Consider the following 27,296-nt stretch of genomic DNA (forward strand, 5'->3'; position numbering starts at 1 on the left):
GAGGAGACAGGTGTCTTTGGGCCTCACAGAGGCGGGGCCCCTGGAGCCTGTGATTTGTCAGGGAAATCTCAGCCACCTGCTCCCCTCATGCAAATGACCCAAGCCCCTGGCAGCTGCTCCTTAGGCCTCCAAGTGTAAGCCCTGTCTTCCCTCTCTGAGCTTTGCTGAGACTTAGGGCCGCCTGCTTTCTCTCTGACCCCTGCTTTAACAGCCTCGAGAGGGCAAGGAGGGGGCCAGACCCCAGCCTGGGAGCAGCGTGCGGGCCTTCCCTCCACTTGAAATCCGTTGCCCACCCACAATAGGGGCAGACCTGTCCATCCTTCTCTGTGGGTCCCCTGTACCTTTCTCCCCCAACAGGATCAGACCCAGAGGCAGCTGGTTGGGGTTTGTCGAGAAGAAGGATTATCCAGATCAGTCCTTTCTAATCTCAGCTCCTGCCTGTACCCTCCCATACTCACCAAACCCTCTTCCCCACCACCCTGAGCTGAGGAGCACAGTTTGAGGTACTGACAATGGGGCCATCTATCACCCTTATATCCCGCCTCCTGGCCTGGTTGCTAAGTGGCCCTGACTGCCAAGATCATCACCATGGATGGGGGCCGGGACCAGGGGGGCCACTGGAGCTGTAGTTGTCTCTGCTCCTTTGCACCCCTCCCAAACCCCAACCCTTAATCCTCACAGCTTTGCTCTAATCCTGTGGGGCCTGATGCTCTTATCTCTGCCTGCAGAGACTGACCAGGGAAGCACCCCTTCATCCCCTCCTCTCTCAGGGCTTGTGGTGGGGGCTGCCCCTCTCTATGGCCCCACACTCCTGCCCCCAACCCTCCTCCAGGCTGGGCCCAAGTCTCTCTGGAATCCGTACACCTCCCTCCCTCCCCCCATCCCTTCCCCCCACCCCTGCCAGCTGATTTCATTTGCCTGATTTCATTTGTGGTTGGCTCTACCCTTCCCTGTCAGGCCCCCCCAACCCCCCGCCGGTCGGGGCCAGGCCAGGCCAGCTCCTCTGGCAGCAGAGCCTGGGCAGGTGACGGGCGGGCGCGGGCGTCGCAGCTGAGGGAGTAAGGAGGCTCCCAGGAACCGGAGCTGGAAACCCGGCCGAGGTCCAGCCAGAGCCCAAGTAAGAGGGAGCTGGCCTGGGCTCTGCTCTCCTGGGCTGGGGCGCAGGCAGGGCTCAGGCAGGCTGGGGCTGGATGCAAAGGACCCCAAACTTGGAGGGCCTAGCTGGGGAGAGGGTGCAGCCACCCAGTCGTTTCCCTGTGTCTTGGAGTCTGGTGTGGGCACGAAGGGCAGAAGCACAGCCTGGTGGGGGTTCCTCACAGCGACCCCATGTTCCTGGCAGGAGCCAGAGTGACCCCTCGATCTGTCAGCCATGGGGGAGATGGAGCAACTGCGTCAGGAAGCGGAGCAGCTCAAGAAGCAGATTGCAGTAACTCCAGAGCCCTCCCCCTGGGGCCCCAGAAAACAGCTGGGGACATGAGGAGTGTGGCCCAGGGGGAGGGGCTGGGTTTGCTCTTGAGTGACTAGAAGTGACCAGGGACTTTCTAAACTTGGTTCGCATATTTGAGACCCCCAAGCCCCAGAGCCCCAAGACCAACCTGCCCTGAAGGCCCATGCACCTGCCACCCCCACCTCGCCCTTGCTCCCCTGATGTCTGCTTTCCCTGCAGGATGCCAGGAAAGCCTGTGCTGACGTTACTCTGGCAGAGGTAAGACCCCCTGTCCCCCCGAAGGCAGGGCATGGGGGGAGGGGAAGGGAGCTCCCCGACCCGCAATAGCGCGTTGCTCCGAGCATTAGTACAGCACGTCCTTGGAGTGAGGAAACCCATTAATTAATTCATTCGACCAACATTTAGCGGGACCTGCTCTGAGCCAGGCACCATATTGGATGTGAAAGATGCGGACACGGTTCCTATTCTCATCCGTAGAACAAGAGTGACCACAGCCCCCTCCCAGGGCCTTGCAGATGAAGAGGCGATAGTACTTTGTAAATTATAAAGCCCTTGTAGACGCTAGCTGCTAGTTTTCTATACTGTATTTTGTCAATTCTAAGATGCACATTTCTTCACATTTTGACATCTCTGAAATCAAGGTGCATTCAGCAATGGATCATTGTTTCAATTAGAATTGACAGCATCTTTTCTTTCTTAGTGATGCATCTTAGATTGGATTAAATATGTTAATAGCGAACACTTTTTATGAGCCAGATACTGGGCTAAGCTGCATAAATACCCGATTTCATTGAATTTTCATGATATCTCTGTAAGGTAGGTGCTATGATAAGCCTCATTTTACACCTTGAGTAAACAGACCCAGGGAGGTGAAGCAACTTGCCCAAGATAACAAAGCAGGCTGGGCGCAGTGGTTCACGCCTGTAATCCCAGCCCTTTGGGAGACTGACGTGGAAGGATCACTTGAGCTCAGGAGTTTGAGACCAGCCTGGGCAACATAGTGAGATCTCTTCTTAATATAAAAAAAATTGTTTTTAACTTTTTAAAAAAAGATAGCAATGCAAGTGATGGCAAATCAAGTCTGTTCACTCTGGACCCCCAGCCTAAGTCTAAAATGTGGTTAGAGCTCAAGGGGCATAGTACCACAAATTTCAGGAGGTGCAGTTCAGGGTCATGGTGATGCCCCAGGCACCCAGTTAAAAAGCTAGCCGTGCTGCAGCAGTGGGTGAAAGCAGGCTCCTCTCGGCTTGGGAGAGCCAGCTGTGTGCATCTCTTCCCAAATCTGTTTCCAATGACCTCACATTGGCAGCTGGAAACTGGTCAAAGTGCAAGTATTCGTATCATGGAAATCACCTTCCCACCTTCCTCACCAACACTGGAGAGGTGCTTGTTAAACACTTAGCAACACACCTCTGGCCATGCATGCATCTCTTTCCCACATCAATCTAAGACACTCCAGGGCAGAGACTTATTTCTCTAAGGCTGGGGGCCTGACCTAGAGCCTGGCACAGAGCGGGAACTTGTATAGATCAGTGGCAGTGACAGACATCTGGGCATGTAACCTGCTCACCCTGATATTCAGTGCCCCTCTCTCTGCAGCTGGTGTCTGGCCTAGAGGTGGTGGGACGAGTCCAGATGCGGACGCGGCGGACGTTAAGGGGGCACCTGGCCAAGATTTACGCCATGCACTGGGCCACTGATTCTAAGTGAGGCTTGGGGGGGAACTGAGAATGGGAGGGCGAGAGCGGGAGTGAGGAAGGTGGGAAGGGGAGGCTTGCATGATATGGGATGCCCTCTCCCCAGGCTGCTGGTAAGTGCCTCGCAAGATGGGAAGCTGATCGTGTGGGACAGCTACACCACCAACAAGGTACTAGCCCTGCCTCCCTGAGCCTCCACCACTGCATCCTTCCTAGGGGCGCCATGCCTACCCTCCTGTGCCCAGCTGGGAGCTTGGCTCCGGTCCCATCTCTGCTCAAACCACCCTCCCTGCAGGTGCACGCCATCCCACTGCGCTCCTCCTGGGTCATGACCTGTGCCTATGCCCCATCAGGGAACTTTGTGGCATGTGGGGGGCTGGACAACATGTGTTCCATCTACAACCTCAAATCCCGTGAGGGCAATGTCAAGGTCAGCCGGGAGCTTTCTGCTCACACAGGTGAGGGAGAGACCCTCTCCTCCCCTCCTGAGGGGTTCAGGGAACCCTGGGCTTCCAGTGGGCTGTGGCTCTGCAGCCAGGGCACTGTCCTTCTAACCGCCTCCAGGTTATCTCTCCTGCTGCCGCTTCCTGGATGACAACAATATTGTGACCAGCTCGGGGGACACCACGTGGTGAGGCTGAACGTTGCTGGTGCTGGGGCTTGGGAGTGGGCCCGGCCTTTCTCTAACAGTCTCCCTCCATTTTGGCAGTGCCTTGTGGGACATTGAGACTGGGCAGCAGAAGACTGTATTTGTGGGACACACGGGTGACTGCATGAGCCTGGCTGTGTCTCCTGACTTCAATCTCTTCATTTCGGGGGCCTGTGATGCCAGTGCCAAGCTCTGGGATGTGCGAGAGGGGACCTGCCGTCAGACTTTCACTGGCCACGAGTCGGACATCAACGCCATCTGTGTGAGTGCACCCCCCCACCCCAGCTGCACTCCAACTCCTTCCCCCACACTCCCCACAACACATACAATACACATCCTCTGCCCCTCCCATAGCTTCCCTAGCCCTTTCTTACTGTCTTTTTTTTTTTTTTTTTTTTTTGAGACAGAGTCTCACTTTGTCGCCCAGGCTGGAGTGCAGTGGTGCAATCTTGGCTCACTGCAACCTCTGCCTCCTGGGTTGGAGCAATTCTCCTGCTTCAGCCTCCTGAATAGCTGGGATTACAGGTGTGCGCCACCATGCCCGGCTAATTTTTTGTATTTTTAGTAGAGATGGGGTTTTGCCATGTTGGCCAGGCTGGTCTTGAACTCTTGACCTGAGGTGATCCTCCCACCTCAGCTTCCCAGAGTGCAGTGCTGGGATTACAGATGTGAGCCACTGTGCCCAGTCTTCCCTAGCCCTTTCTTTCTTTCCTTTTTTTGGAGACAGAGTCTCACACTGTTGCCCAGTCTGGATGCAGTGGTGCTATCATGGCTCACTGCAGTCTCAACCTCCAGGGTTCAACCAATCCTCCCACCACAGCCTTCTGAGTAGCTGGGACTACAGATGCGTGTGACCATGCTTGGCTAATGTTTTGATTTTTGTGTAGAGATGGGTTCCCACTATGTTGCCCAGGCTGAGCTGGAACTTCTGAGCTCAAGCGATCCTCCTGCCTCAGTCTCCCAAAATATTGGGATTACAGGCATGAGCCACCACGCCTAGCCCATTTTATCACGTTTGCTTTATCATTTTTTCTCTGTAGAGAAATAGCCATAGATACACACACACATACACACTTAGATGTAGATACACATTTTCTTTCTGTGTCTTTTGAAAGTAGGTTGCAGACATCATGTTTCTTTACCCCTTAAGTACTTCCTGAAACAAAGCCCTTCTGTAGCATAATCACTGTATGATTCTTAAGATCAGGAAACTCAACATTGACACAATACTATAGTCTACAGTCTATATTCAAATTTCACCAATAGCCTCAAAAATGTCCATAATAGCTCATGTTTTTTTCTGTCCAGGATCCAATCCAGAAACGTGCATTACCTTTCCTCGCCATATCTTTTTCGTCACCACCTTTAAACTGGAACTGTTTTCCCACCTTTGTCTTTTATGTCATTGACATTTTTGAAGAGTACAAACCAGTTTTCTGTAGACTCTCCCTCCGTTTGAGCTTATCTGACATTTGCTCGCCATGAGATCCAGGCCTTGCATTTGTACTGGACCCTGTTCTTGCACACCCTGATCCAGCCCACTTGTGTAGTCTGGGAGTCTGGGACAACCTCCGTCCGCCCTTCTAGCCGGGTCACTGCAGGCAAGCCTTGGTGCTCTTGCCTGCGACATGGAAATGATGCCTGCCTGCAGCGCTGTATAGTGCAGAGCGGGCGAGGGGCATAGGGAAGTCACTGGCACGTGGTATGTGTTGGCAGGGCTGCTTCTCACCCCAAACCAAGGAAGGGACAGGCAGGGAGGCTGAGAGCAGCGGCTTGCCCTGGAGCTGTCAGGTGGGAGGCAGAGGGTGGGAGAGGCTGTGGGCTGCCCAGGTCTGATCCCTGACCCACTTGCCACCCGTGCCCTCAGTTCTTCCCCAATGGAGAGGCCATCTGCACGGGCTCGGATGACGCTTCCTGCCGCTTGTTTGACCTGCGGGCAGACCAGGAGCTGATCTGCTTCTCCCACGAGAGCATCATCTGCGGCATCACGTCCGTGGCCTTCTCCCTCAGTGGCCGCCTGCTATTTGCTGGCTACGACGACTTCAACTGCAATGTCTGGGACTCCATGAAGTCTGAGCGTGTGGGTAAGGGCCAGCCCTGGCTGCTGCTTCCTCAGCTGGAAGGACCCTCCCCAGCCCTCCCTCCCCATTCTGTACCCCCCATCAGCTCCCATTTCGGACTCTCTTACTGCTGTCCCTTGTCACTGGGTGACTCCACCCCTGGAATCCAGTACCCCTTGGTTCCCAACTAGGACTGTTTTCCCTCAGTGTTGCTCTAAGCAGCCTCTCTCCACTCCCCAATGCCATGACTGCTCCCTGCCCTAGGAGATCTGTGGACCATGACTGTCCGGTCAGTTCTGGGTTCCTGGCATTTCAGGGGCACCCACTGAGAGGCAAGACAGCCTCAGGGAAACATGGAATCAAGGCAGAATCAAGGAGATCTGGAGTGGCCCGAGGGCCCTGACTGCAGCCTAGGGCTCATCTAAGACTAGCCTGAAGTTGGTCAGATAGGATGGCTTCTTCTCTATCAAGAGGCCAGGTGCTGATGAAAATAACACTGGCCAGGGGCAGAATCCAAATCCTAATTCTGTTGCTCACTTTCTGAGTGTCCTTGCACAAGTCACTCCTCCATGGGCCTCAGTTTCTTCATCTGGAAGCAAAGAAATAGGATGAACGGTTGCCTTCTCTTTTCCAGCACCTGTCAAGGTGCCCTCGGGTTTTTTCATAGTACACAGATGCTTCCAGCCTTTCTCTGTCTGATCCCAGCCCTCCCCCAACCAAAGCTCTTGACAGAGAACCCCCTGCCCTACGGCTAATCCTCTTTCAGTCTCTTAGCCTTCTTCAGGGGTTGAGCCCAGTCTACCGAGTCTAGGATCCCTGCATGCATGTGCTCAAGCACACATGCACACACACACGTACACACACCCACACATGCATACACATGCACACATATCCCCCCACACACCCACATACACACACACACCCATGCATACACTTACACGCATGCACACACTGCTTTCCAAATCAGCTTGGAAAGACAGGCTGACTCCTTTCCCTCTTCCTCAGGCATCCTCTCTGGCCACGATAACAGGGTCAGCTGCCTGGGAGTCACAGCTGATGGGATGGCTGTGGCCACAGGTTCCTGGGACAGCTTCCTCAAAATCTGGAACTGAGGAGGCTGGAGAAAGGGAAGTGGAAGGCAGTGAAGACACTCAGCAGCCCCCTGCCCGACCCCATCTCATTCAGGTGTTCTCTTCTATATTCCGGGTGCCATTCCCACTAAGCTTTCTCCTTTGAGGGCAGTGGGGAGCATGGGACTGTGCCTTTGGGAGGCAGCATCAGGGACACAGGGGCAAAGAACTACCCCATCTCCTCCCATGGCCTTCCCTCCCCACAGTCCTCACAGCCTCTCCCTTAATGAGCAAGGACAACCTGCCCCTCCCCAGCCCTTTGCAGGCCCAGCAGACTTGAGTCTGAGGCCCCAGGCCCTAGGATTCCTCCCCTAGAGCCACTACAGGCCTGGGTGGTATAGGGCGTTTGGCCCTGTGACTATGGCTCTGGCACCACTAGGGTCCTGGCCCTCTTCTTATTCATGCTTTCTCCTTTTTCTACCTTTTTTTCTCTCCTAAGACACCTGCAATAAAGTGTAGCACCCTGGTACATCTGTGATGTTTGCCTTCCACTCTCTTCTGTTCCAAAAAGACCCAGGTCCCACTTAAGGGCAGTAATGTGTTACAGGTGCTGTGATAAAGGCTGGGTGCTGGACAGCTTGTGGGCTTATGGGAGGAGGCCTGAGATGGGTCAGGGGGAGAAGGTATTCAGCAGGTGGCTGGGGGACTGTGTGCAGCAGTTCGCTATGGCCTGCCTGTGGTGCCCATGTGTTTGTACGGGAGGGTCAGCTTGAGAAGGAATCAGATTATAAAAGGTCTTGAATGTCAAGCCAGAGAGTCCAGACTTTTTCCTAAGGGCAATGAGAAGCCATTGAGGAGTTCTGAGCAGAGTAGTAACATGATCAGTTATGCTTCTCAGAAAGATTGCTCCAGATCTTTCAGAAAGAAGCAGTGTAGGTTGATGAAAGGGAGGGACTGGCACTGGGGAAACAAGGTAGGAGGCGGGTGGCAAGAAATGCAAGAGCGACAGGACAGAGGGGTTAGGGAGAGGGATTAGGAAGAGATTAAAGATGTGGAATCAGCTGGAACAGTGGCTCATGCCTGTAATCCCAGAGCCTTGGAAGGCTGAGGCAGAAGGATCTCTTGAGGTCTGGAGTTTGAGACAAGCCTGAGCAACATAGTAAGACCCTGTATCTACAAAAAAATTAAAAATTACCTGGGCAGGCTGGGCATGGTGGCTCATGCCTGTAATCCCAGCACTTCAGGAGGCTGAGGCAGGCAGATCACTTGAGCCTAGGAGTTTGAAACCAGCCTGGGCAATATGGCAAGACCTCATCTCTATAAAAAAAATACAAAAATTAGCCAGGCGTGGTGGCTCATGCCTATAATCCCAGCTACTCGAGAGGCTGAGACAGGAGAATCGCTTGAGCTCAGGAAGTTGAGGCTGCAGTGAGCTGTGATCGTGCCACTGCACTCCAGCCTGGGTGACAAGAGCAAGACCCTGCCTCTAAAAAACAAGCAAACAAACAAAATGTGGAATCACCAGGATTTAGTGACCAAATGCTAGGATATAGGACATTGGGAGGGAAGGATTCGAGATAATGGCCAAGGTTTGGGTTTGGTGGCTGGGTAGATAATGCTGTCATTCACAAGGATAGGGAAGAGGGAATGAGGAATAGCTTTTGGGGGAAGATCATAAATTCAGTTTTAGACAAACTGACTTTGAAGTACTTATAAGGCAGCTGGATAAAGGTCAGGGTTAGAGAGAGAGACCTGAAAGTTACCGGAATATAGGGAAGTGATAGCTAAAGCCCTAGAAGTAAACACCTAGGGAGAGCAGGAGGAAAGGGCCAAGGACAGAGCCATAGGGACACCATGGTTTAAGGGAGATGTGCAAAGAAGGCTCAGAGCATCAGTGGGCTCAGGCCAGGGAATGCAAGCTCTCTAGGCCGCCATTCTACACACAGAAAACTCGGTGCAAGGTTTACATATACCTTTTTAAAGTAACATTTAAAATTACTTCCTTTAATATAAAAGAAACACACAAGACACAAAGAAAGCCCAATAAAGCTGTGAGTCCCAGTTTGGTAGTTGAGGAGGAGTCTAAGAAAACAAGCCATTCCTCAGTATCCCTGGGAAAGAAGGGGTGAGAGGACACAGATATCACCAGGCCCTGGGTGACTGCATTGCTGGGGCCATGCAGGGCCTAGCTCTCCACCAAGGGAAAGTGCTGATTTTCCTTGTCATGGTCCTGGCCTTGCTCCCATGCTCGTCCTCCAGTTTTCAGAAGTCGTCCAGTTCCAAGAATGGCTCCTTCCTTTAGTTCACTAACATTTTCACTTAGGGGTGAAGGCCGCTTACCCTGAAAACGGCAGTGTATGAGTTGGGGGGAGTTGCTGTTCAGAAGAGGGAAGATCTGGGTAAAAGGGTCTCCCACCCTCTACGTTGGATATCCTAGTAACAGCTTGCACTTTCTCTTCCTTTACCTGTCGTAGTGTCAGGGTGCCAGGGGAGTTGTCATCCTGCAGGATGGTGAGGGGGGATCTCCCTAGTACCTTGCTGCTGTTTGGTTTCCATCTATTGCGCATAGAACCTGGGGTGGGTAAGGCGTTAAAGCAAGGACCCAAAACTAGGACTTACAGTTTATTCCTCCCACACTCACCCATGGACCTTATCCCAAAACATTATCCTAGTTTATCTTCCCTGCATCTTGCCTTAGATTCTGTACCTGAAGATCTGGGAGTCTCAGGGTCCCTTGAGGGCTTGTCGGAGCTCTGGCTGGCCACAGGGGTTTCTGTGGGCTGTCTTGCTTCCTCCTTGGAAAACACCTGTTTGGAGGGGAACTCAGTCTGGTTCCAAGGTGGCATCTGTTCCTCAGCAGATAACTGGGTACCCAGAGGCAAGTCCAATTCAGAAGATAAAGGTGCCTCTGGGGGCAGAACAGGCTCTGGGGGAAGATTTGATTTAGAGTCTTCAGTTTCAAATACTTCACTCAGCTGTTTCACCAGTGGGCTTGGGGGGTCTAGAGGAAGAAAGTGAAGTGAACAGTGACCTTCTGATACACAACATTCAGCAAGGAGCAAAACATACAGAAACCCAGGACTCATGCCCAGGAGGGTGAGCAAGTGGGAAGAGAGAAATCAAGGAAATCAAGGTGAAAGGGAGCAATTTTTTTTTTTTTGAGATGGGGCTTGCTCTGTCCCCCAGGCTGGAGTGCAGTGGCGTGATCACAGTTCACTGCAGCCTTGACCTTGTGGGCTCAAGCAATCCTCCCACTTCAGCCTCCTGAGTAGCTGGGATCACAGGCCCATGCCACCGTGCTTTTGTGTGTGTGTGTGTATGTGTGTGTATTTTTTCTAGAGATGGGGTTTTGCCATGTTGCCTAGGCTGGTCTTGAACTCCTGGGCTCAAGCGATCTGACCACCCCGGCCTTCCAAAGTGCTGGGATTACAGGCATGACCCACTGCACCCAGGCTGGGAACAAAATATTGAGATAAGAGTGAGATGGGTCCGAAGCAGGAGGATGGAGGCCCCTTTAAGGAACCCTGAGAGAATGGCTTCATGGACCCTACCCAAGAATAATAGATGACAGCTTCATCAGCATTCCCTGGGCCCAACACTTACCTCCACTGCTGGTCTTCATAGGTGTCCGTGCAATACCAAGAGTAGGAGAGCGGGGATCTGAGTCCTGGGCATGTTTAAGACCCTCCAGTTGCTCCCCTGCTGGTAGGCCTGGCTGTGGAGAGCTCTCCACCTGTCAAGACCATAGGCTAGAACAAGTCTGGGCCCTGACTCTTCTCTCCTCTCCTCCCCATATTCCAGGAAGGAATTGCCAAGGCCCTCAGATATCCAGCCTACCCCACACAGATTGAGATTGCAGAAAATAAGGCTAGGATAAGGGTGGGGGCATGACGGCTCTCTCAAAATCAGGTTAGGAAGAGACCCAAGAATTCAGACATTCTCTGCCTTTCCCACGCTGGCCCAGAGTACCTGGATGGGAGTGCGCAGGATGCCAGCACTAGGTGAACGGGGGTCCGCCACTCGAGCCAGATGCTTGTTGTGCGGCGGAGGCGGCGCTGGTGTGACTGGGACGCTCTTGGCTGAGCCCATCTCCACCAGGAGTTGCAGGGTGGGGGCAAGGGCCAGCCCGGGACGAGGAGGGAATGCCTGTGAGAAGTGACTCAGGTCTCAGCCCTTATCTCTTCCACGTCGGACCTTCAACCCTAAACCACCCTGTCTTCCCAGTTTCCAGTGAAGAAACTTCCTGGCGAGGGACCAGAGGCCTCTGCGGAGTTAATGACTGCTGCAGCTGACAAAATGGCTCGTTCTGGGCCTGCTGAGCCCTCTAACTTATTTATTAAATTATTCAAATCACTTACCGGGCCCCAATTCCACCTCTGGATGCACAACAGCTCGTGGCTCAACTCCCGAAGTTACCAGTTTCAAACTTCCCGCCACGCCCCCTGCCCTGACCCTATTGGCTGAGCCGACGTAGTTCCCATAGGCCCTCCACGTAAGACCCGCCTCGAGCCAAAGGAAGCTGTTGGTCTGGGAGAACGTCTATCATGGTGACTGTGGGTGTCAATGGACTGATGCTAGGCTTGCCCAGGGGTGACGCCTCCTTGATAAGGGTACTTCTGTTCAGTATCTGCCTGCGAGCCGTCCGTGGCAGACTGAGGAGTGCCAGTCTTCGCTTTCGAGACGTCTAGTCTCAAGAACGAATTATTAAACAAAATAGAATCATGAGTGATTACACTATTATGCGCACATCCAGCTGGAGTTGTGATGGTTTTCCCGAGGCGAGCGATAGTAGCTTTATTGGTTGACAGCTGTATCAGTCACTCGACACAACCCCCTCAAGCTCCGCCTCACTGGATACCCCCTTTTCAAATACCAAGACAACTGTCCCTCGACCTTCCGACCGGACAGGTCCCCAGGAAACTTTCTGGAATTGAGAGGCCTAAAACAACCGTCAGTTCCTGCTCTTCAATAGAAGGCACGCGAATGGACTCTAAGGGTCCCAGAGCCGGAGCAGCTGCGGAGCCGCAGCAGCTGCAACCCCGAAGCCCACCTAGCTGCTCTACGTGCGCTCCCGCCCTGGAGGAGTGGGATTGGTTCTTTCAACCATCAATTGCCTTAGGAGCGCTTCTCATTGGCGTCAGTCAAGCGCGGGGCAGGGGCGGAGCACCGGCAGGCAGGCTCCGTCCAACTGCCATTCTCGCGCGTCGTCTCCGCGGCGCATGCCCCTAACGAGTGGCGCTCATTGGACGGGAGGGGCAGGGGAGGGGACTGGGAACGGTGGGAGCCGCCGTGTGTGGAGAAGCTGCTGCCGGTGTCATGGCGGAGCTGAGTGAGGAGGCGCTGCTGTCAGTATTACCGACGATCCGGGTCCCTAAGGCTGGAGACCGGGTCCACAAAGACGAGTGCGCCTTCTCCTTCGACACGCCGGTAAGCCCATTCCCCACGCCCGCAACGAGCACGACTTCCTTCCATCGCCCTGGTCATTCCACTGGGGCCTGCAAGGCTTGGGCTACCGCCTCCCTGCGATGCACCATGGGACTTGTAGTCTCCCACGCTCCACTCTGCCGTTGCCTTTCATTAACTGCGGCTGTCGTGTGACTACCGTCCCCGGAAGCCGCCGCGCTCACCTCTCCGGCTCCCCGCTTCGTGGAGCACTGTGGGCATTGTAGTCACTCACTGCCTTCGTTGCCGTTCTAAGCTAGGGGCGCAGCCCGACCGTCGGACTACATCCCCCAAGTGGACCCTTGAGAAAACCTGGCAGTCGGCCTTGTCTGCCGCGCACGGCTCTCCGGGTTTTGTAGTCTCGTGTAGGAGTGATGGGGACGACTCCCCACTGTTCTCGGCCGGGGTTGGAGTTGGGGGGTGGGGACCGCAGTTCCTAGGCGGTTAATAGTCTGGGAGTGGACTCTCAAGAAGTCCGGTTCTGAGAAAGGCAGAGAGCCTCCACCCCGTGGTTAAAACAGACAGGGGGCGGGGAGGGGAGGAAAGAGGAGAGGAAAGCTCTAGTCGTTTCTCCTTTGAAGTGAGCAATGGCCGCAGCCCCCACCCTTCCCCCGCCCCCCAGCCTATCACGGACAGCTGAGATAACCCCTTTTAAAGTATTCCTAGAGAGGTGGTTTCTTTCTCGGAGGATGCTAAGGCCTCTTTCCCATCCCGCTCCTACTCTTGGCTAGTTACACAAAGCCACCTCCCACACCATGCTTCACGTTTTGCAGGCTCCACCTGGTACCTCCCTTCCTGCAGTTCTGCCTTCCCTATGTCACCCTCAAGCCAAGGCCCTTTGGGGCCTGAACTGAGAAGGCAGCAGCTTGGTTGGGATCCGCCCCCCTCACCACCCCTCCCCTCAAGCTGCTGTGCCCTGCCCAGTGTATTCTGCCAGACCAGCTCATGGCCTGAAAACTGCAAGTCAGAGTGGAAAGCCTTCATTACTGCATCACCAGTACTGAGTAGAACAGCATGATGTGAGGCCCAGTTCAGGATCATCACTGTGATTTGTGGTTTGCTTGGTTTGCTAGGCTTTGATCTGGGCCTCAGACAATGTGCTGCTTCTCTGAAGTCTGGCTTTGGCAGAGGTAAAAGAGCACTGCGCGGAGCAGAGCTCCGGGGTTCCCAATCCTTGGTGAAATCAGCATCTTTAATTTCCAACAGAGGAGTTTAATCACTTCAGAGCTCCCACATTCTTCCCAGGAGGGAAAGGTTTTTCTTAAATTACCAGCAGGTGGTAGAAGTCAGTGGGTCCCTCTTTACACTTTTATTCACTCCTGTCTCTCTCCTTAGTAACTGCTTTGAATAATCCAAAAAGGGTTTTTGTAATCTTCTGAAACTTTCTCTTTTTCACCCCAAGTCAAGAGATTTTCAGTGTGCCCTAGTTCTTTGCTAACCAACTTCCAGCATATTTGGTTACCTTCAAATTGGGCTCATGGTAGAAAGAGCTTAGTTGACCTCCCCGGTGAGAAATGCTCTATTTGTTCATGAACTTGCAGTACACACTGTTCTAGGAAGTGGTACAGAGCAATCTATGGGACCAAGAACTACCTTAGACAGTGCACTATTTTTCATATCACAGCAGAGAAATGTTCAAGGCCACTGAGACTTTTATTCCTGGAAGAGGATGTCTGTTGTTGCTCAAAGCCTTGGATCTGAGGGAAGACCCTTATTGTCTCCAATTTCCTCCTCCACCTTCTCCATCACTCTTTACAAAGGCACTGGAAAACTTGGTCAGCTTTGGGGGAAGCCCATCCTCCCTTCTCAGCTGTGTTTCTGGGTGGACACCCGTCTGTCCCTGTTTTCACGGGTTATGTGTGTTCTAGCTATCTCAGCAAGTGTTGCGAGATTGTTGTCAGAAGGGGATGGCTTTGAGATTGGTGATTTGTTGGGACTTCAGCAGGGATCTTATTGGTCGGAGGGGAGGCAGAGGAGAGAGGGTGGTGGCTATGGAATGCTGGACTTCATGACCCTGCCAGACTGGGTGCGTGTTTAGCTGTGAGTCCCTAATAAGTCATTGTTCCCCTGGAAGCCACACTTCAGCAGGAGAGGAGGGAGAAGACTCACAGTGTGGACCAGGGTTTGACTACCTGGTAGAATGTGGTAAAAGAAAGGTCTTTTTCGCTGGATGTTTAGTCTCACCGCTGTAATCCCAGCACTTTGGGAGGCCAAGGTGGAAGGACTGTTTGAGGCCACACAAGTTAAAGACCAGCCTAAGCAACATAGCGAGACCCCACCTCTAAAAAAAAAAAAAAAAAAAAATCTAGGCATGGTGGCATGTGCCTGTAGTCCCAGCTCCTTTGGAGACTGAGGCAGAAGGATCACTTGAGCCGGGGAGGTTGAGGCTGCAGTGAGCTATGATCGTGCCACTGCACTCCAGCCTGGGTGACAGAGTGCAGTGTCTCTAAAATAAATTTTTTTTTTTTAAAGGAAAGGTAATTTTGCTTGCTGGCACACTCGGGTCAGATATACTGTTCAAGTGCTGGAATCTCTGCTCCTCTGGTCTGGAAGGTTTTCTGAATCATGGAGATGAGATAGGGTTTGTCTTAGGTGTCCCCTGGTTTGGGTTCAATGTCTCACATGAAAGTTTCCTCTCCCACGAAGGGACCCTTTTTCCCTTTGAATGTAATCTCCAGCACTGGAAGTCCACAGTATTTGATCCCCATTTACTTTCTGGATCTGTTAGCCCCAGGACAGAGGTGAAGGAAGTCCTCTGTGATTGATTAAAGAGCTCCAAAGCCCAAGAAGGAGCAGGTGGAAAGATAAAAGGTGACTGGTGTTGCTGTTGAATGGCGAAGATGAGCTGGTGTTCCTCAGCCCCCTGATGTCCTTGTTGGTTGTTATCAAAGTCATGGGAGGAAATGGGGAGAATCTTAGCTATGTCCCAGGTCCTAAAAGGCTAAATAACTTGCCAAGGGCCACACAGTGTTAGAGAACAGAACATTTCTTCTGGAACCCAGCAGTTTCTGACTCCAGGTTTTGGTTTCCTCACCTGGCCAGGCTTCATAACATCCTTGTGTTTTCACCCTTACCTCTTGTCCTACAGGAGTCTGAGGGGGGCCTCTACATCTGTATGAACACGTTTCTGGGCTTCGGGAAACAGTATGTGGAGAGACATTTCAATAAGACCGGCCAGCGAGTCTACTTGCACCTCCGGCGGACCCGGCGCCCGGTAGGAACAGGGCTGGGGCAAGGCCTGGGTACATTCTGTTCCATTCTGTCTGCTCCATTCTGACCTCCTATTGGACTCAGTTTCTTTTTTTCACCTACTTTTGTGTCATTAAAGCTTGGCACAGATGTTTTTTAGCTTTATTCCGTTCTGAGATGAACCACTACCTCCTTCCGTCCCTCCTCCCGACTTGTTCCTTCGCTCGTGCTCATTGCTGATCCAGCCCTTCCTGCTTCTTTACAGAAAGAGGAGGACCCTGCTACAGGCACTGGAGACCCACCCCGGAAGAAGCCCACGCGGCTGGCTATTGGTGAGCACCGCTGCAGTCCTATTCTTCTCCCTGAGCTGGTCTTTCTGGCTCTCAGCAGCACCAGGAAAGCCCCAAAGAGTGGGCCTGATTGATGGCCCTAGAACTCTGGATGGGGCAAGTGAGGTGCTGGCTCGGAGGAGGGACATTGACCTGTTGTCATTGCTCTACTCTCCCTCTTCTTCCCTATCCTTCCAGGTGTTGAAGGCGGGTTTGACCTTAGCGAGGAGAAGTTTGAATTAGACGAGGATGTGAAGATTGTCATTTTGCCAGATTACCTGGAGATTGCCCGGGATGGACTCGGGGGACTGCCTGACATTGTCAGAGATCGGGTATGACTCCCCGCCATGCTACCCAAGATTCTAGAGCAAGATGGGCCAGGGTAGTGGTGTCTTAGGCAAGCACTGACAAAGCTGAAGGCCAAGGGGAAGAGGGGCATGTGGGGCAGGGGGTTGGGTATTGCCTCTGACCCTCTGCTTCCCCCAGGTGACCAGTGCAGTGGAGGCCCTACTGTCGGCCGACTCAGCCTCCCGCAAGCAGGAGGTGCAGGCATGGGATGGGGAAGTACGGCAGGTGTCTAAGCATGCCTTCAGCCTCAAGCAGTTGGACAACCCTGCTCGAATCCCTCCCTGGTGAGGCCTGGCCCCTCTGCCTCGGGCACCACCCCCAGAGCAAGGACAAGGAGCCCACTTTTCTGGGGGATCTGGTGGGAGAGAGGGTAGGGAGCAGGACAGGAAGGGAAGCTTGGAAATGAACAAGACATGGGGATGGCCAGAGGAGAAGAGAGAGAGACCTTGGATTGGCAGGGGGCCTGCAGAGCCCCCTCTCTCTGCCACTCCCTCAAATCCCCGACCCACATTTCTGCTGATTCTCTTCTCTGTGGGTTAGTGGCTGGAAGTGCTCCAAGTGTGACATGAGAGAGAACCTGTGGCTCAACCTGACTGATGGCTCCATCCTCTGTGGGCGACGCTACTTCGACGGCAGTGGGGGCAACAACCACGCTGTGGAGCACTACCGAGAGACAGGCTACCCGTTAGCTGTCAAGCTGGGCACCATCACCCCTGATGGAGCTGGTACAGCCACCCCTCCTCCAGCCACTCTCATGCTTAAATGTATTTCATTTGTTAGTAATTTCGTGTGACATGTATAATACATGAATGCATTATCTTGATAAGAAAGGAAAGTAGTCAGGTGCGGTGGCTCATGTTTGCGATCCCAACACTTTGGGAGGCCAAGGCAGGAGAATCGCTTGAGCCTAGGAGTTCGAGACCAGCCTGGGCAACATAGTGAGACCTCATCTCTCCAAAAAAGAAAAAAAAGAAAAAAAGAAAAATTGGCTGGGTGTGGTAGCTCCTGCCTGTAGTCTCACCTACTCAGGAGGCTGAGGCAGGAGGATTGTTTGAGCACCCGGGAGGTTGAGGCTGCAGTGAGCTATGATTGCACCACTGGACTCCAGCCTGGGCTACAGAGACCCTGTCTCAAAAAAGGAAAATACTGCAGATGAGACTAAATTTTTGATTACTCGCCACTCAAATCCTCATCCCTTTCCTACCAAGCCTGTCTTACCTTATCCTATAAAGGTAGAATCAGAATCACAAGTAATTCCAACCCTCACCCTGTTTCATCTGTCTTCCCTGACCGTCAGCCCCAGAAGGGCCATGACCGCACTCATATTACTCATATTCAAGGGAACCAAGAGGGTGGACCTTACTGGCTCTCCTTCTGTCCCCTCAAGTCCCTTCTGTGCAAGGGATGGGATGGTGGCCTGGCTAGTCCTGAGCCACTTCCCCTGATTCTCTTCCTGCCTCCTGCTCTAGACGTGTACTCATATGATGAGGATGACATGGTCCTGGACCCCAGCCTGGCTGAGCACCTGTCCCACTTCGGCATCGACATGCTGAAGATGCAGAAGGTGAGACCCCCTTCAACTTCAGATTCTTCTACTTCCTGCCCCTGTGAGGGCCCTTCCTCTTTGCCTGAGGCTGAGGTAGGGTTTTGGAGAAATCTTCTAGTTAACCCCATCCCCAAGATACACAGGCTTCTTTTAAATATCTAAAATCATTTATTCAGTGAATAGTACTGAGTACCTACTATGTGCTAGATGCTGTGTGAGTAAGACAGATGTGGTTTTTGCTTAAAGAGTTCTACTCTAGAAGAAAAGGCAGACATTAGTCACATTCCCAGATAAAGAAGTGAATAGTTGCAAACTGGTGGGCACTGTGAAAGAGAGGCGGAGGGTACTACAGTAATTCACAGCAGGGTGGCCTGGCCTAGTTTAGGGATCAGGGACATTTCCCTGAGGAAGCGATGCTTAACTGACAATGTGAAGGAGGTTAGGGGTAACTTAAGGATGGCAAAAACATTTCAGGTAGAAGGAAATTTTATTCCTCATTCAAGCAGAGGCCCTGATGACTAACGGGCCTCTGGGACAATTATGTGTGGCCTTCCAGAACTTGAACTGGACGATACTCAACATACCTCCCATGTTTGAGCCTGTAATTCCACAAATTCTAGGCCACAGTTGAGTATCATCCTAGACTCAGTGAGAGATCAAGGTAAAAACTACAGGGTTGAGTTTCTCACTCAGTCTGAAGTGCCCCTTCTCACACAGACAGACAAGACGATGACTGAGTTGGAGATAGACATGAACCAGCGGATTGGTGAATGGGAGCTGATCCAGGAGTCGGGTGTGCCACTCAAGCCCCTGTTTGGGCCTGGCTACACAGGCATCCGGAACCTGGGTAACAGCTGCTACCTCAACTCTGTGGTCCAGGTGCTCTTCAGCATCCCTGACTTCCAGAGGAAGTGAGTAGTGACCTCTCCTTCCCCAGGCCCCCTCCTGGTCAGCACCCTCTGGGCATACTCCTCCTTCAGCTTCCCTCAGCACCTCTGTGTTTGATTCTAGTCTTAGAGTAGTTCCTATCGGCTGGGTGTGTTGGCCCACACCCGTAATCCCAGTACTTCGGGAGGCCAAGATGGGAGAATTGCTTGAGCCCAGGAGGTTGAGACCAGCCTGGGCAACATAGCGAGACCCTGTCTTCTCTTAAAAAAAAAAAAAAGAATAATTCCTGTCACACTCTGGCTGACATGCTGTGAGGGGAGCAAGTTAGGGAGCTGCACCACCAGCACCCCAACACACAAACCCCACTGATAGTGCAGAGTGCCAAGTCCCAGGGCTCTGTGGCCTTCTGACAGACTCAAGGGTTAGCAGGTGGTCTTTATTTTAGGGCAGTGACATCAGATGAGCACCTAACATGGACATGTAGCACTTGGGGAGGGAGGGGGGCTTGGTACACTTAAGAATAAAGGCAGGTTCTCAGCAGAAATGAGTTTACTTTCGAATTTGGGAAACAATTAGAATGTGAATGCTCAGAACATATCAACAGGTTCTGTCCAATAGAACGTGAACTGCACTTATCCTAATCCCAGGCTACCTTCCCCCTCCCCGGCTCCTCTGCCGCCAAGCGTGCTTGCACATTGGACATAGCTGAGAAGGGGAGAACAGGCAGGTTGCTGGAGAGAAGCAACTCCAAGGTTCACCCACAGCAACTCCCCACTCTTGAGGGGAGCCCGTTCACAGAGTTAGTAAATGTTTGCTTCCTTCCCTTTTCCTCGGAGCTCAGGCCAGAGCCCCTCCAACTGTCCTTCCCTTGACTTTTAGGTATGTGGATAAGCTGGAGAAGATCTTCCAGAATGCCCCGACGGACCCTACCCAGGATTTCAGCACCCAGGTGTATGTAACCAGGTCCTATGTAGGAAAGCTGTTGAGAGTCATGGCCGTATACCTTCCTCCTCCCTGACCGCCTGGGGGGCACAGCACTTTAACCCCTGGGCTTTTTTTGTTTTGTTTTGTTTTGTTTTTTGAGACGGAGTCTTGTTCTGTTGCCAGGCTGGAGTGCAGTGGCGCGATCTCGGCTCACTACAACCTCTGCCTCCTGGGTTCAAGTGATTCTCCTGCCTCAGTCTCCTGAGTAGCTAGGACTACAGGCACATGCCACCACGCCCAGCTAATTTTTTTTTGTATTTTTAGTAGAGACGGGGTTTCATCATGTTGGCCAGGATGGTCTCGATCTCCTGACCTCGTGGTCTGCCCACCTCGGCCTCCCAAAGTGCTGGGATTACAGGCGTGAGCCACCGTGCACGGCCACCACTGGCCTATTAGGAGCATTCGGGTGACTGTCTTCTGGACGTGTTGTCTGTCTTGAGCTGGGTTCCTGTAGAATCTAAGGTTTTTCACGTTGTTGAGAGTTAGCTAGGGAGAGCCACGAGCAGGGGGTTGAGCTGGGGACACACAGGGTCGTTAGTTGACTGAAGTGAAATGTTTTCTTGGATATTAATGCAGGGCCAAGCTGGGCCATGGCCTTCTCTCCGGGGAGTATTCCAAGCCAGTACCAGAGTCGGGCGATGGGGAGCGGGTGCCAGAACAGAAGGTGCGTCTAGGACCCTGTCCCTTTCAGGCCCTGGGATTGTGGGGAAGCTGAGGTCTGGGAGATGTCTAAAGAAGGCCCCTGGATGGCCACTGAGCCCCAGCTGAGTCCCTGCCCTGACTCTTCCCAGGAAGTTCAAGATGGCATTGCCCCTCGGATGTTCAAGGCCCTCATCGGCAAGGGCCACCCTGAATTCTCCACCAACCGGCAGCAGGATGCCCAGGAGTTCTTCCTTCACCTTATCAACATGGTGGAGGTAAGGGCTGGCAAGATGGCACACCCCTATCTTCCTGCAATTTACTCGCTCTCCTTCCTGCCCATTTCTCCCTCTATCAGCCCCAACCCAGTCCCATCCCTGAACCCCAACAGTCTGTGTCCCTGTGAACAGTGCTTGCACCTGAGGAGGACAGTGAAGGTGTTGATCCCTACCCTTGATGGGCTTGAAGCCCAATTCAGATTATGCCCAAAGACAATGATAAGAGAATACTTACTGCTTATAAAGAAAAATACAAGCGTGTTCTAACACAGTCCCTCGGTGCAGGGATGGGGCCAGAAATGGGGAGGGGTTGGTGAATTAGGGAAGGTTTCTGCTCTGCTCTTGTGTCCCTGAGTTCCGAGTGGTAGTCTGCCTTCTCTCCCTGACTCTCCCATGAACCTTTCAGGCCCCATTCTGTTCCCTGGCTGCCCAGACCTCCCTACCCTGCCTCTTTCCCATAGAGGAATTGCCGGAGCTCTGAAAATCCTAATGAAGTGTTCCGCTTCTTGGTGGAGGAAAAGATCAAGTGCCTGGCCACAGAGAAGGTGAAGTACACCCAGCGAGTTGACTACATCATGCAGCTGCCTGTGCCCATGGATGCAGCCCTTAACAAAGGTAGGCTGCTCCATCAGCAAGGCCGTGGCACGGTGGGAGGCTAAGGTCTAGGAGGAATGCTTGGGCACCTCATGGGAGCACAGCTCAGGGAATGCCCTGCTCCACCAGCCAAGGTTCCAGTCTGGGCCACCAGGAGTAGGTAGGATTAACCTCGTCCAGTGGACACAGCTTGTTAGCAGAGCTGCATGGAAACAGGCGAGATATATTGGACATGTGTCAGGGGTGCTTTGGAAGGGTAGAGGAACTGAAATACGGACACAGAGCCAGTAGGGAGAGGCTAAGGAGGCAAAGAAGCAGCACCCTCCGAAGGATCCACCAACCCATTCTGTCACCAGAGGAGCTTCTGGAGTACGAGGAGAAGAAGCGGCAAGCCGAAGAGGAGAAGATGGCACTGCCAGAACTGGTTCGGGCCCAGGTGCCCTTCAGCTCTTGCCTGGAGGCCTACGGGGCCCCTGAGCAGGTCGATGACTTCTGGAGCACGGCCCTGCAGGCCAAGTCAGTAGCTGTCAAGTAAGTCGTCTGGTCGGGGCCTGAGGCTGTGGGTCTATGGCAGAGCCATCCCAGAGGATACTTCTGTCTCTTCCCTGTTCTTTCATCCCTTTGTGGTTGGAACCTCAGGGTTGAATCAGTTGGGCTGGTAATCTGGCCCTGATGGAACCAAGGGGCCCTGGTAGGGGGGACACGGGTACTGACTCTATCTGTCACCTTGTCCTGCCCCAACCACTCCCTCTTCTGTGGCACACGGTCTCTTTGTAGCGTAGCCTCTCTTCATTGCCCCTCAGTCATGGCTGAGCACAGGCACTTAGGATCAGCTGTGGGCAGAATTTGGATTTCCAGCAAATAGCCACACTTTGAGCCTAGCCATTGGCACCTGGCATGGGTGTGAGACCTGAAAAAGGGCTTTGGTCTCGGGGAGTCAGCTACCCAGCCCTTTGCTGCTCCTGCCAGTGAAACAGCTCTTCCTCTCTGTGTGGGTTTTTTTTTTTTTTTTCTATGTGTGGGTCTTGCTATGTTTTTTTTCCTATGTGTGGGTCTTGCTATGTTGCCCAGGTTGGTCTCTTAACTCCTGGGCTCAAGCAGTCGTCCTGCCTTGGCCTCCCAAAGTGCTGGAATTACAGATATGAGCCACCATGCCTGGGCTTTTTTCTTTTTCTTTTTTTTGTTGACAGCCTTCCTTCTGGCCTCTACTGCTCCTCGTTGGCCGAGGACAGGCATCAGACACCTGCCCAGGGGAAGAGAAGAATATGGAGGATCTTCTGGGTTATTGGGACTTCTACCCATGAGGGGCTGAACCCCAGGTGGGAGTTTCAGGAGAGGAAAACCCTGGGGATTCTCTGGGTACCAGCACATTCTCTCTTCCCTAGGACCACACGATTTGCCTCATTCCCTGACTACCTGGTCATCCAGATCAAGAAGTTCACCTTCGGCTTAGACTGGGTGCCCAAGAAACTGGGTATGGCTGCTGGAATGAGGGAGGTTACACAGAAAATGTTAGAAAAAGAAGGGGCTTTAACACATATAAACTAGTGTTTCTCAAAGTTTCCTCTGAAAGAGGAAAAAAAATCACCTTCAATGTTTCAAAATTTATCTAGTTTGAAAGCACTAACTAAAAATATTAAAAGACTTCTTTGATTGTTATAGGTATGATTTACAACCAAAAGTGATTTTTGTAGTTTTTTTTAAATGGTAAAATATTTTCATTTTGATAATCTCGAAACAATTAATTCTCGTGAGTCTTACAGGTCCCTGACTGTCATTTGAGAACTCGTGATGTACCTTCATTTTCTAGATAAGGAAGTTGAGACTCACAGGAATATAAAATCATTCTGTCTCACAAGTTCTAGGCCCCCTGCCCTGTCCATAGATTATTTATGGTAGATCTAGGACCAGCATCCTGGCCTCCCGACTCCCAGGCTTAGTATTATTTGTCTTATACTGGGACCCCTAAGACGGGTGCCGTGCTTTTAGCAGCTCCTCTTTACAGAGCAGTTCTGACATAGGGGGCAGGGGATTGAGGTTCCCGAATCACTTTCCAGGTAGGCCTCCGGGAGCTGCTGAGGTGACCCTTTTCCCACAGATGTGTCCATCGAGATGCCAGAGGAGCTCGACATCTCCCAGTTGAGGGGCACAGGGCTGCAGCCCGGAGAGGAGGAGCTGCCAGACATTGCCCCACCCCTGGTCACTCCGGATGAGCCCAAAGGTAGCCTTGGTTTCTATGGCAACGAAGACGAAGACTCCTTCTGCTCCCCTCACTTCTCCTCTCCGACATGTTAGTGACTCTTCTTCCTGCCTGTCTCTCTCCCGTGCTGATGGGGGCCTCTCTGCCTTGCATCCCCTGCCCCTGTCCTTTGTGTTTCTCCTGTCCTCCCTTTCAAATTTCCTCTGCCCTCTTTGATTGACATGGGGCCTCCCCAGCGCACTCCCAGCCACCTTATGGGTGTGGATGGCAGCAGTGCCAGCGAGTGGCCTCTCTGCCCTTGTTACCTCCCTGGTTTGGGTAGGGTGGGGGTATCATGCTCCAGAAACAGGGCCCATTCTGTGAGAATGGGCAGGGACCCACATTACAATTGTGTGGTCATTTTGGTTTGGGGATGAGGTGCCAATCCATGGGAGAAAAATGCATGGAATGGGTGACTGGAAGAGGGCTGGGTCCTGGCCTGTGGGAGGGAGGAGGAGCAAACAGTGGCCCCATCAGTCGGTCCGTGTACCCACAATTCCCACTACAGCGCCCATGCTGGATGAATCAGTCATCATCCAGCTGGTGGAGATGGGCTTCCCTATGGATGCCTGCCGCAAAGCTGTCTACTACACGGGCAACAGCGGGGCTGAGGCTGCCATGAACTGGGTCATGTCACACATGGATGATCCAGGTAGGCTGGGGTGGGGAGCAGGGTGGGGCAGGGCCTCCATCCTCCCCCAAACACATCAACCCCTTCACATCCACAGATTTTGCAAACCCCCTCATCCTGCCTGGCTCTAGTGGGCCGGGCTCCACAAGCGCAGCAGCCGACCCCCCTCCCGAGGACTGTGTGACCACCATTGTCTCCATGGGCTTCTCCCGGGACCAGGCCTTGAAAGCGCTGCGGGCCACGGTATGGGCTGCCCCAGCTAAGGACATGGGGCCAGTGGGGAAGAAGGGGGTGGGAATGAGGGGCCATCCTTCTTGAGCAAGACCAAAGACAACAGGTGTGGTCTGGCCGAGGTTGGGCACCACTCTTTTGTGGCTACGATGAAGGAGCTGAAGCCTGCGTTCACTGCTGGGTTTTTTGCCCCAGAACTTGTTAAAAATGTAATGCTTCTGTTTGGCTAGGCGCGGTGGCTCACGCCTGTAATCCCAGCACTTTGGGAGGGTGAGGTGGGCGGATCACGAGGTCAGCAGATCAAGACCATCCTGGCTAACATGGTGAAACCCCGTCTCTACTAAAAATACAAAAAATTAACCAAGCGTGGTGGTGGGCGTCTGTAGTCCCAGCTACTTGGGAGGCTGAGGCAGGAGAATGGCGTGAACCCGGGAGGCGGAGCTTGCAGTGAGCCGAGATCGCGCCACTGCACTCCAGCCTGGGCAACAGAACAAGACTCCGTCTCAAGAAAAAAAGTAATGCTTCCTTCCTCTCCAAGAACAATAGTTTAGAACGGGCTGTGGACTGGATCTTCAGTCACATTGACGACCTGGACGCTGAAGCTGCCATGGACATCTCAGAGGGCCGCTCAGCTGCCGACTCCATCTCTGAGTCTGTGCCAGTGGGACCTAAAGTCCGGGATGGTCCTGGAAGTGAGTATCCCCAGGAAGCAGGACAGGCCTGGTAGAATCTGGTCAGTCTACTACACCAGATCCCTCATTCAGGCATCTCTGCCCTCCTCAGGAGTCAGGGGCTTCTTTCCACCTCAACGTGGCATCTGAGGGTGGGGTTCTCTGACATGGAGACAGGCTCTGGCCCAGTACCTGCCTCACATTCCCTGAAACTCCTGTCCTGAGTCTGAGCTGTTGTCTGGATCTTTGGGCCATCACTCAAGCATTCCTCTTCTGTTTCCTTCTCTGACCCCCTCTCTCCTTTCCTAGAGTATCAGCTCTTTGCCTTCATTAGTCACATGGGCACCTCTACCATGTGTGGTCACTACGTCTGCCACATCAAGAAGGAAGGCAGGTGAGTGCTGGCCACATGCGTTTTGAATGGAGAATGGTGGTGGGAATGAGGAGGGCCATTTGGAAGTCCTTGGGATAGCTATGGGAGAAGGTGAAGGGACTGCCTGATGGGGACATAAAGTGCCAGAGAGTGACAGAAGGTCTTGCAGCAGTGATTGGCCCAAGGGTTGGATCTGGCCACCAGCTTTTTTTTAAAATAGAGATGGGATCTCACTATGTTGCCCAGGCTGGTCTTGAACTCCTGAGCTCAAGTGATCCTTCTGCCTCGGCCTCCCAAAGTGCTAGGATTACAGGCATGAGCTACCGTGCCTGGCCAGGCCCCCTGCCTTTGTAAATAAATTTTCACTGGAACCTGGACACACTTGTTTATGTGTTGTTTGTGCCTGTTTTCACGCTGCGGCAGGAAAGTTGAGTCGTTGTGTCAGAGACCAGAGAGAGGGCCTGCAGAACCTCAAATACTATCTGGCCCTTGCCAGAAAAAGTTTACCAACCCCCTGCCTCCCTGGAATGGGTGGAGGGTGGTTGTAAAGGTACTGGAGGATCTGAAGACATAATAGGGTCCGTGACCCTTGTGAGGTTGTGAAGCTCCCTTAAGGCACATGGTGGCTGGGCTGTGGATTTGGGGTACGGGCAGAGAATGTGGAGAGCACTTCCAGGGGCCATGTCTGAGAGACTACATGATGCCACTTGGAATGCCCAGTTTGTTCATCCTTTTCTGTTTTCCCCACTTCCCCAGATGGGTGATCTACAATGACCAGAAAGTGTGTGCCTCCGAGAAGCCGCCCAAGGACCTGGGCTACATCTACTTCTACCAGAGAGTGGCCAGCTAAGAGCCTGCCTCACCCCTTACCAATGAGGGCAGGGGAAGACCACCTGGCATGAGGGAGAGGGGCTGAGGGATGGACTTCAGCCCCTCTGCTCTGTACCCTTTTTCCTTTTGTCCCACGGCAGCAGGGAAGAAGCTGGAGGCCGTGGGAGAATGGCTGGGCAGAGCAGAGGGGCAGCGATAGACTCTGGGGATGGAGCAGGACGGGGACGGGAGGGGCCGGCCACCTGTCTGTAAGGAGACTTTGTTGCTTCCCCTGCCCCCGGAATCCACAGTGCTCTGCTTCTCTGTGTCGCCCCGCCCAGCCCCCTGGTGTGGAGGGAGGGGTCTCGTTTGTGCGCGTGGGTGTAGCTTTGTGCATCCTCTCCCAGTGGAGCAATCACCTGTGCCTCCCCTCCCCCTTTGTTTGCCCCTGTGTGGTTGGTCAAGGAGGGATGTGAGGGAAATAGGGACCCCCCCCCTTGCCCTCCTGCCTCAGTCTTTCCCCCACCCTGTCTCTTCCTTGTCCTTCTCTGGAAAATGCCAAAATACACGATGTGAATAAAAGTACAACGGCTAAATTGTGTCCTGTTTGATACCTTGGGAGAGGCTTACCTTCCTGGGGTTAGCAGGAGGGCGCTTAAGAAAACTCCTAACTCTGGCCGCCTCCCCGCCAAAGGCAAGTCTCCACTTTTCACTCGTTCTAGAGCTCTAGGAAAATTGGGGTTGGGTGGGGAGGTGGAGTAGAGTGACTAAATGCCGACACAAAGCCAAGGAAAGATGGAGTGAAGAGCCCTTCCCTCTCTTTAGTCACACAGCAGTGGAGGATTTCCCAAATGTCCCTACTGGCTAGCTGGCTTCAGGCTGGGACTCAGTCCCTGCAGTTCCTGCCAGGCCTTGCCAGCCGGGGCGAGGGTTGGGATGATCCTGGCGAACTATGCCTGTGTGGGCTGCCCCTCCCGCTGTGAACCCTGCATTTGTCCCGCAAGTTTTCACTCAGGTAGACTCCCTGGGTACAAGGGTGCCTGCTCAGCAGTCGGGCATGAGCTGCTCCGATGGGCGAAGGAGGTTGTCTATCCCACAGTTGGAGAGGGGCCCTCTCTGCCCCAGTGGGCGATCTGGGCTACGGCCAAGTTGCCACCAGCTAGTTCCGCTTGAAAACCACT

General features: G+C 53.1%; 3 protein-coding genes across 10 annotated transcripts; 2 read left to right on the top strand and 1 right to left on the bottom strand.

The window, feature by feature from the left end:
• Positions 1 to 75: 75 nt before the first annotated feature.
• GNB3 (G protein subunit beta 3) lies at positions 76 to 7,452 on the top strand. Of its 4 annotated transcripts, XM_055095323.3 has the most exons (10): positions 76 to 1,117; positions 1,340 to 1,426; positions 1,667 to 1,705; positions 3,047 to 3,153; positions 3,251 to 3,314; positions 3,440 to 3,602; positions 3,709 to 3,775; positions 3,854 to 4,055; positions 5,661 to 5,877; positions 6,859 to 7,452. In XM_055095323.3, exons 2-10 carry the CDS (start codon positions 1,370 to 1,372, stop codon positions 6,963 to 6,965), a joined length of 1,023 nt encoding a protein of 340 aa, XP_054951298.1. In that variant the 5' UTR covers positions 76 to 1,117; positions 1,340 to 1,369; the 3' UTR covers positions 6,966 to 7,452. The 4 variants fall into 4 exon arrangements, with proteins under 4 accessions (XP_054951298.1, XP_034791139.1, XP_063449408.1 ...); XM_034935248.3 differs by having other exon boundaries at positions 76 to 1,426; XM_063593338.1 differs by having other exon boundaries at positions 5,661 to 7,452.
• A 1,441-nt stretch (positions 7,453 to 8,893) lies between these two features.
• On the bottom strand, positions 8,894 to 12,120 carry CDCA3 (cell division cycle associated 3). 4 transcript variants are annotated; one of them, XM_003820280.5, is made up of 6 exons: positions 11,282 to 12,120; positions 10,893 to 11,069; positions 10,527 to 10,656; positions 9,631 to 9,924; positions 9,389 to 9,495; positions 8,894 to 9,264 (listed from the first exon to the last, which is right to left on the bottom strand). In XM_003820280.5, the coding sequence occupies exons 2-6, from the start codon at positions 11,010 to 11,012 to the stop codon at positions 9,109 to 9,111; spliced, it is 807 nt and encodes a 268-aa protein (XP_003820328.1). In that variant the 5' UTR covers positions 11,013 to 11,069; positions 11,282 to 12,120; the 3' UTR covers positions 8,894 to 9,108. The 4 variants fall into 4 exon arrangements, with proteins under 4 accessions (XP_003820328.1, XP_008971924.1, XP_008971925.1 ...); XM_008973676.4 differs by having other exon boundaries at positions 9,631 to 9,849; positions 11,282 to 11,415; XM_008973677.4 differs by lacking the exon at positions 9,389 to 9,495 and having other exon boundaries at positions 11,282 to 11,415.
• On the top strand, positions 11,405 to 26,711 carry USP5 (ubiquitin specific peptidase 5). Of its 2 annotated transcripts, none has more exons than XM_003820274.4 (20): positions 11,405 to 12,350; positions 15,454 to 15,579; positions 15,820 to 15,886; positions 16,082 to 16,215; positions 16,370 to 16,515; positions 16,772 to 16,956; positions 17,701 to 17,795; positions 18,495 to 18,688; positions 19,545 to 19,616; positions 20,226 to 20,313; positions 20,441 to 20,566; positions 21,028 to 21,181; positions 21,517 to 21,691; positions 22,546 to 22,634; positions 23,259 to 23,381; positions 23,908 to 24,051; positions 24,128 to 24,273; positions 24,800 to 24,953; positions 25,242 to 25,326; positions 26,062 to 26,711. In XM_003820274.4, the coding sequence occupies exons 1-20, from the start codon at positions 12,240 to 12,242 to the stop codon at positions 26,153 to 26,155; spliced, it is 2,508 nt and encodes an 835-aa protein (XP_003820322.1). In that variant the 5' UTR covers positions 11,405 to 12,239; the 3' UTR covers positions 26,156 to 26,711. The 2 variants fall into 2 exon arrangements, with proteins under 2 accessions (XP_003820322.1, XP_003820323.1); XM_003820275.4 differs by having other exon boundaries at positions 12,218 to 12,350; positions 23,259 to 23,450.
• The last annotated feature ends 585 nt before the right edge of the window (positions 26,712 to 27,296 follow it).

Source organism: Pan paniscus, chromosome 10 (assembly GCF_029289425.2).
Source record: "Pan paniscus chromosome 10, NHGRI_mPanPan1-v2.0_pri, whole genome shotgun sequence".
In the NCBI taxonomy this organism is placed as follows: Eukaryota; Metazoa; Chordata; class Mammalia; order Primates; family Hominidae; genus Pan; species Pan paniscus.

Excerpts from the sequence above, each read along its gene's own strand:
- GNB3 (XM_063593337.1), top strand. The coding sequence starts at position 1,370 with ATGGGGGAGATGGAGCAACTGCGTCAGGAAGCGGAGCAGCTCAAGAAG. Across the intron at positions 3,776-3,853 it reads AGCTCGGGGGACACCACGTG|TGCCTTGTGGGACATTGAGA; the intron begins GTGAGGCTGAAC and ends CCATTTTGGCAG. Across the intron at positions 4,056-5,660 it reads CGGACATCAACGCCATCTGT|TTCTTCCCCAATGGAGAGGC; the intron begins GTGAGTGCACCC and ends CCGTGCCCTCAG.
- CDCA3 (XM_003820280.5), bottom strand. The coding sequence starts at position 11,012 with ATGGGCTCAGCCAAGAGCGTCCCAGTCACACCAGCGCCGCCTCCGCCG. Across the intron at positions 9,496-9,630 it reads TGAGACTCCCAGATCTTCAG|GTTCTATGCGCAATAGATGG; the intron begins GTACAGAATCTA and ends TACCCACCCCAG. Across the intron at positions 9,265-9,388 it reads GCACCCTGACACTACGACAG|GGTAAGCGGCCTTCACCCCT; the intron begins GTAAAGGAAGAG and ends TGCCGTTTTCAG.
- USP5 (XM_003820275.4), top strand. The coding sequence starts at position 12,240 with ATGGCGGAGCTGAGTGAGGAGGCGCTGCTGTCAGTATTACCGACGATC. Across the intron at positions 19,617-20,225 it reads CAGGATTTCAGCACCCAGGT|GGCCAAGCTGGGCCATGGCC; the intron begins GTATGTAACCAG and ends ATATTAATGCAG. Across the intron at positions 20,567-21,027 it reads ACCTTATCAACATGGTGGAG|AGGAATTGCCGGAGCTCTGA; the intron begins GTAAGGGCTGGC and ends TCTTTCCCATAG.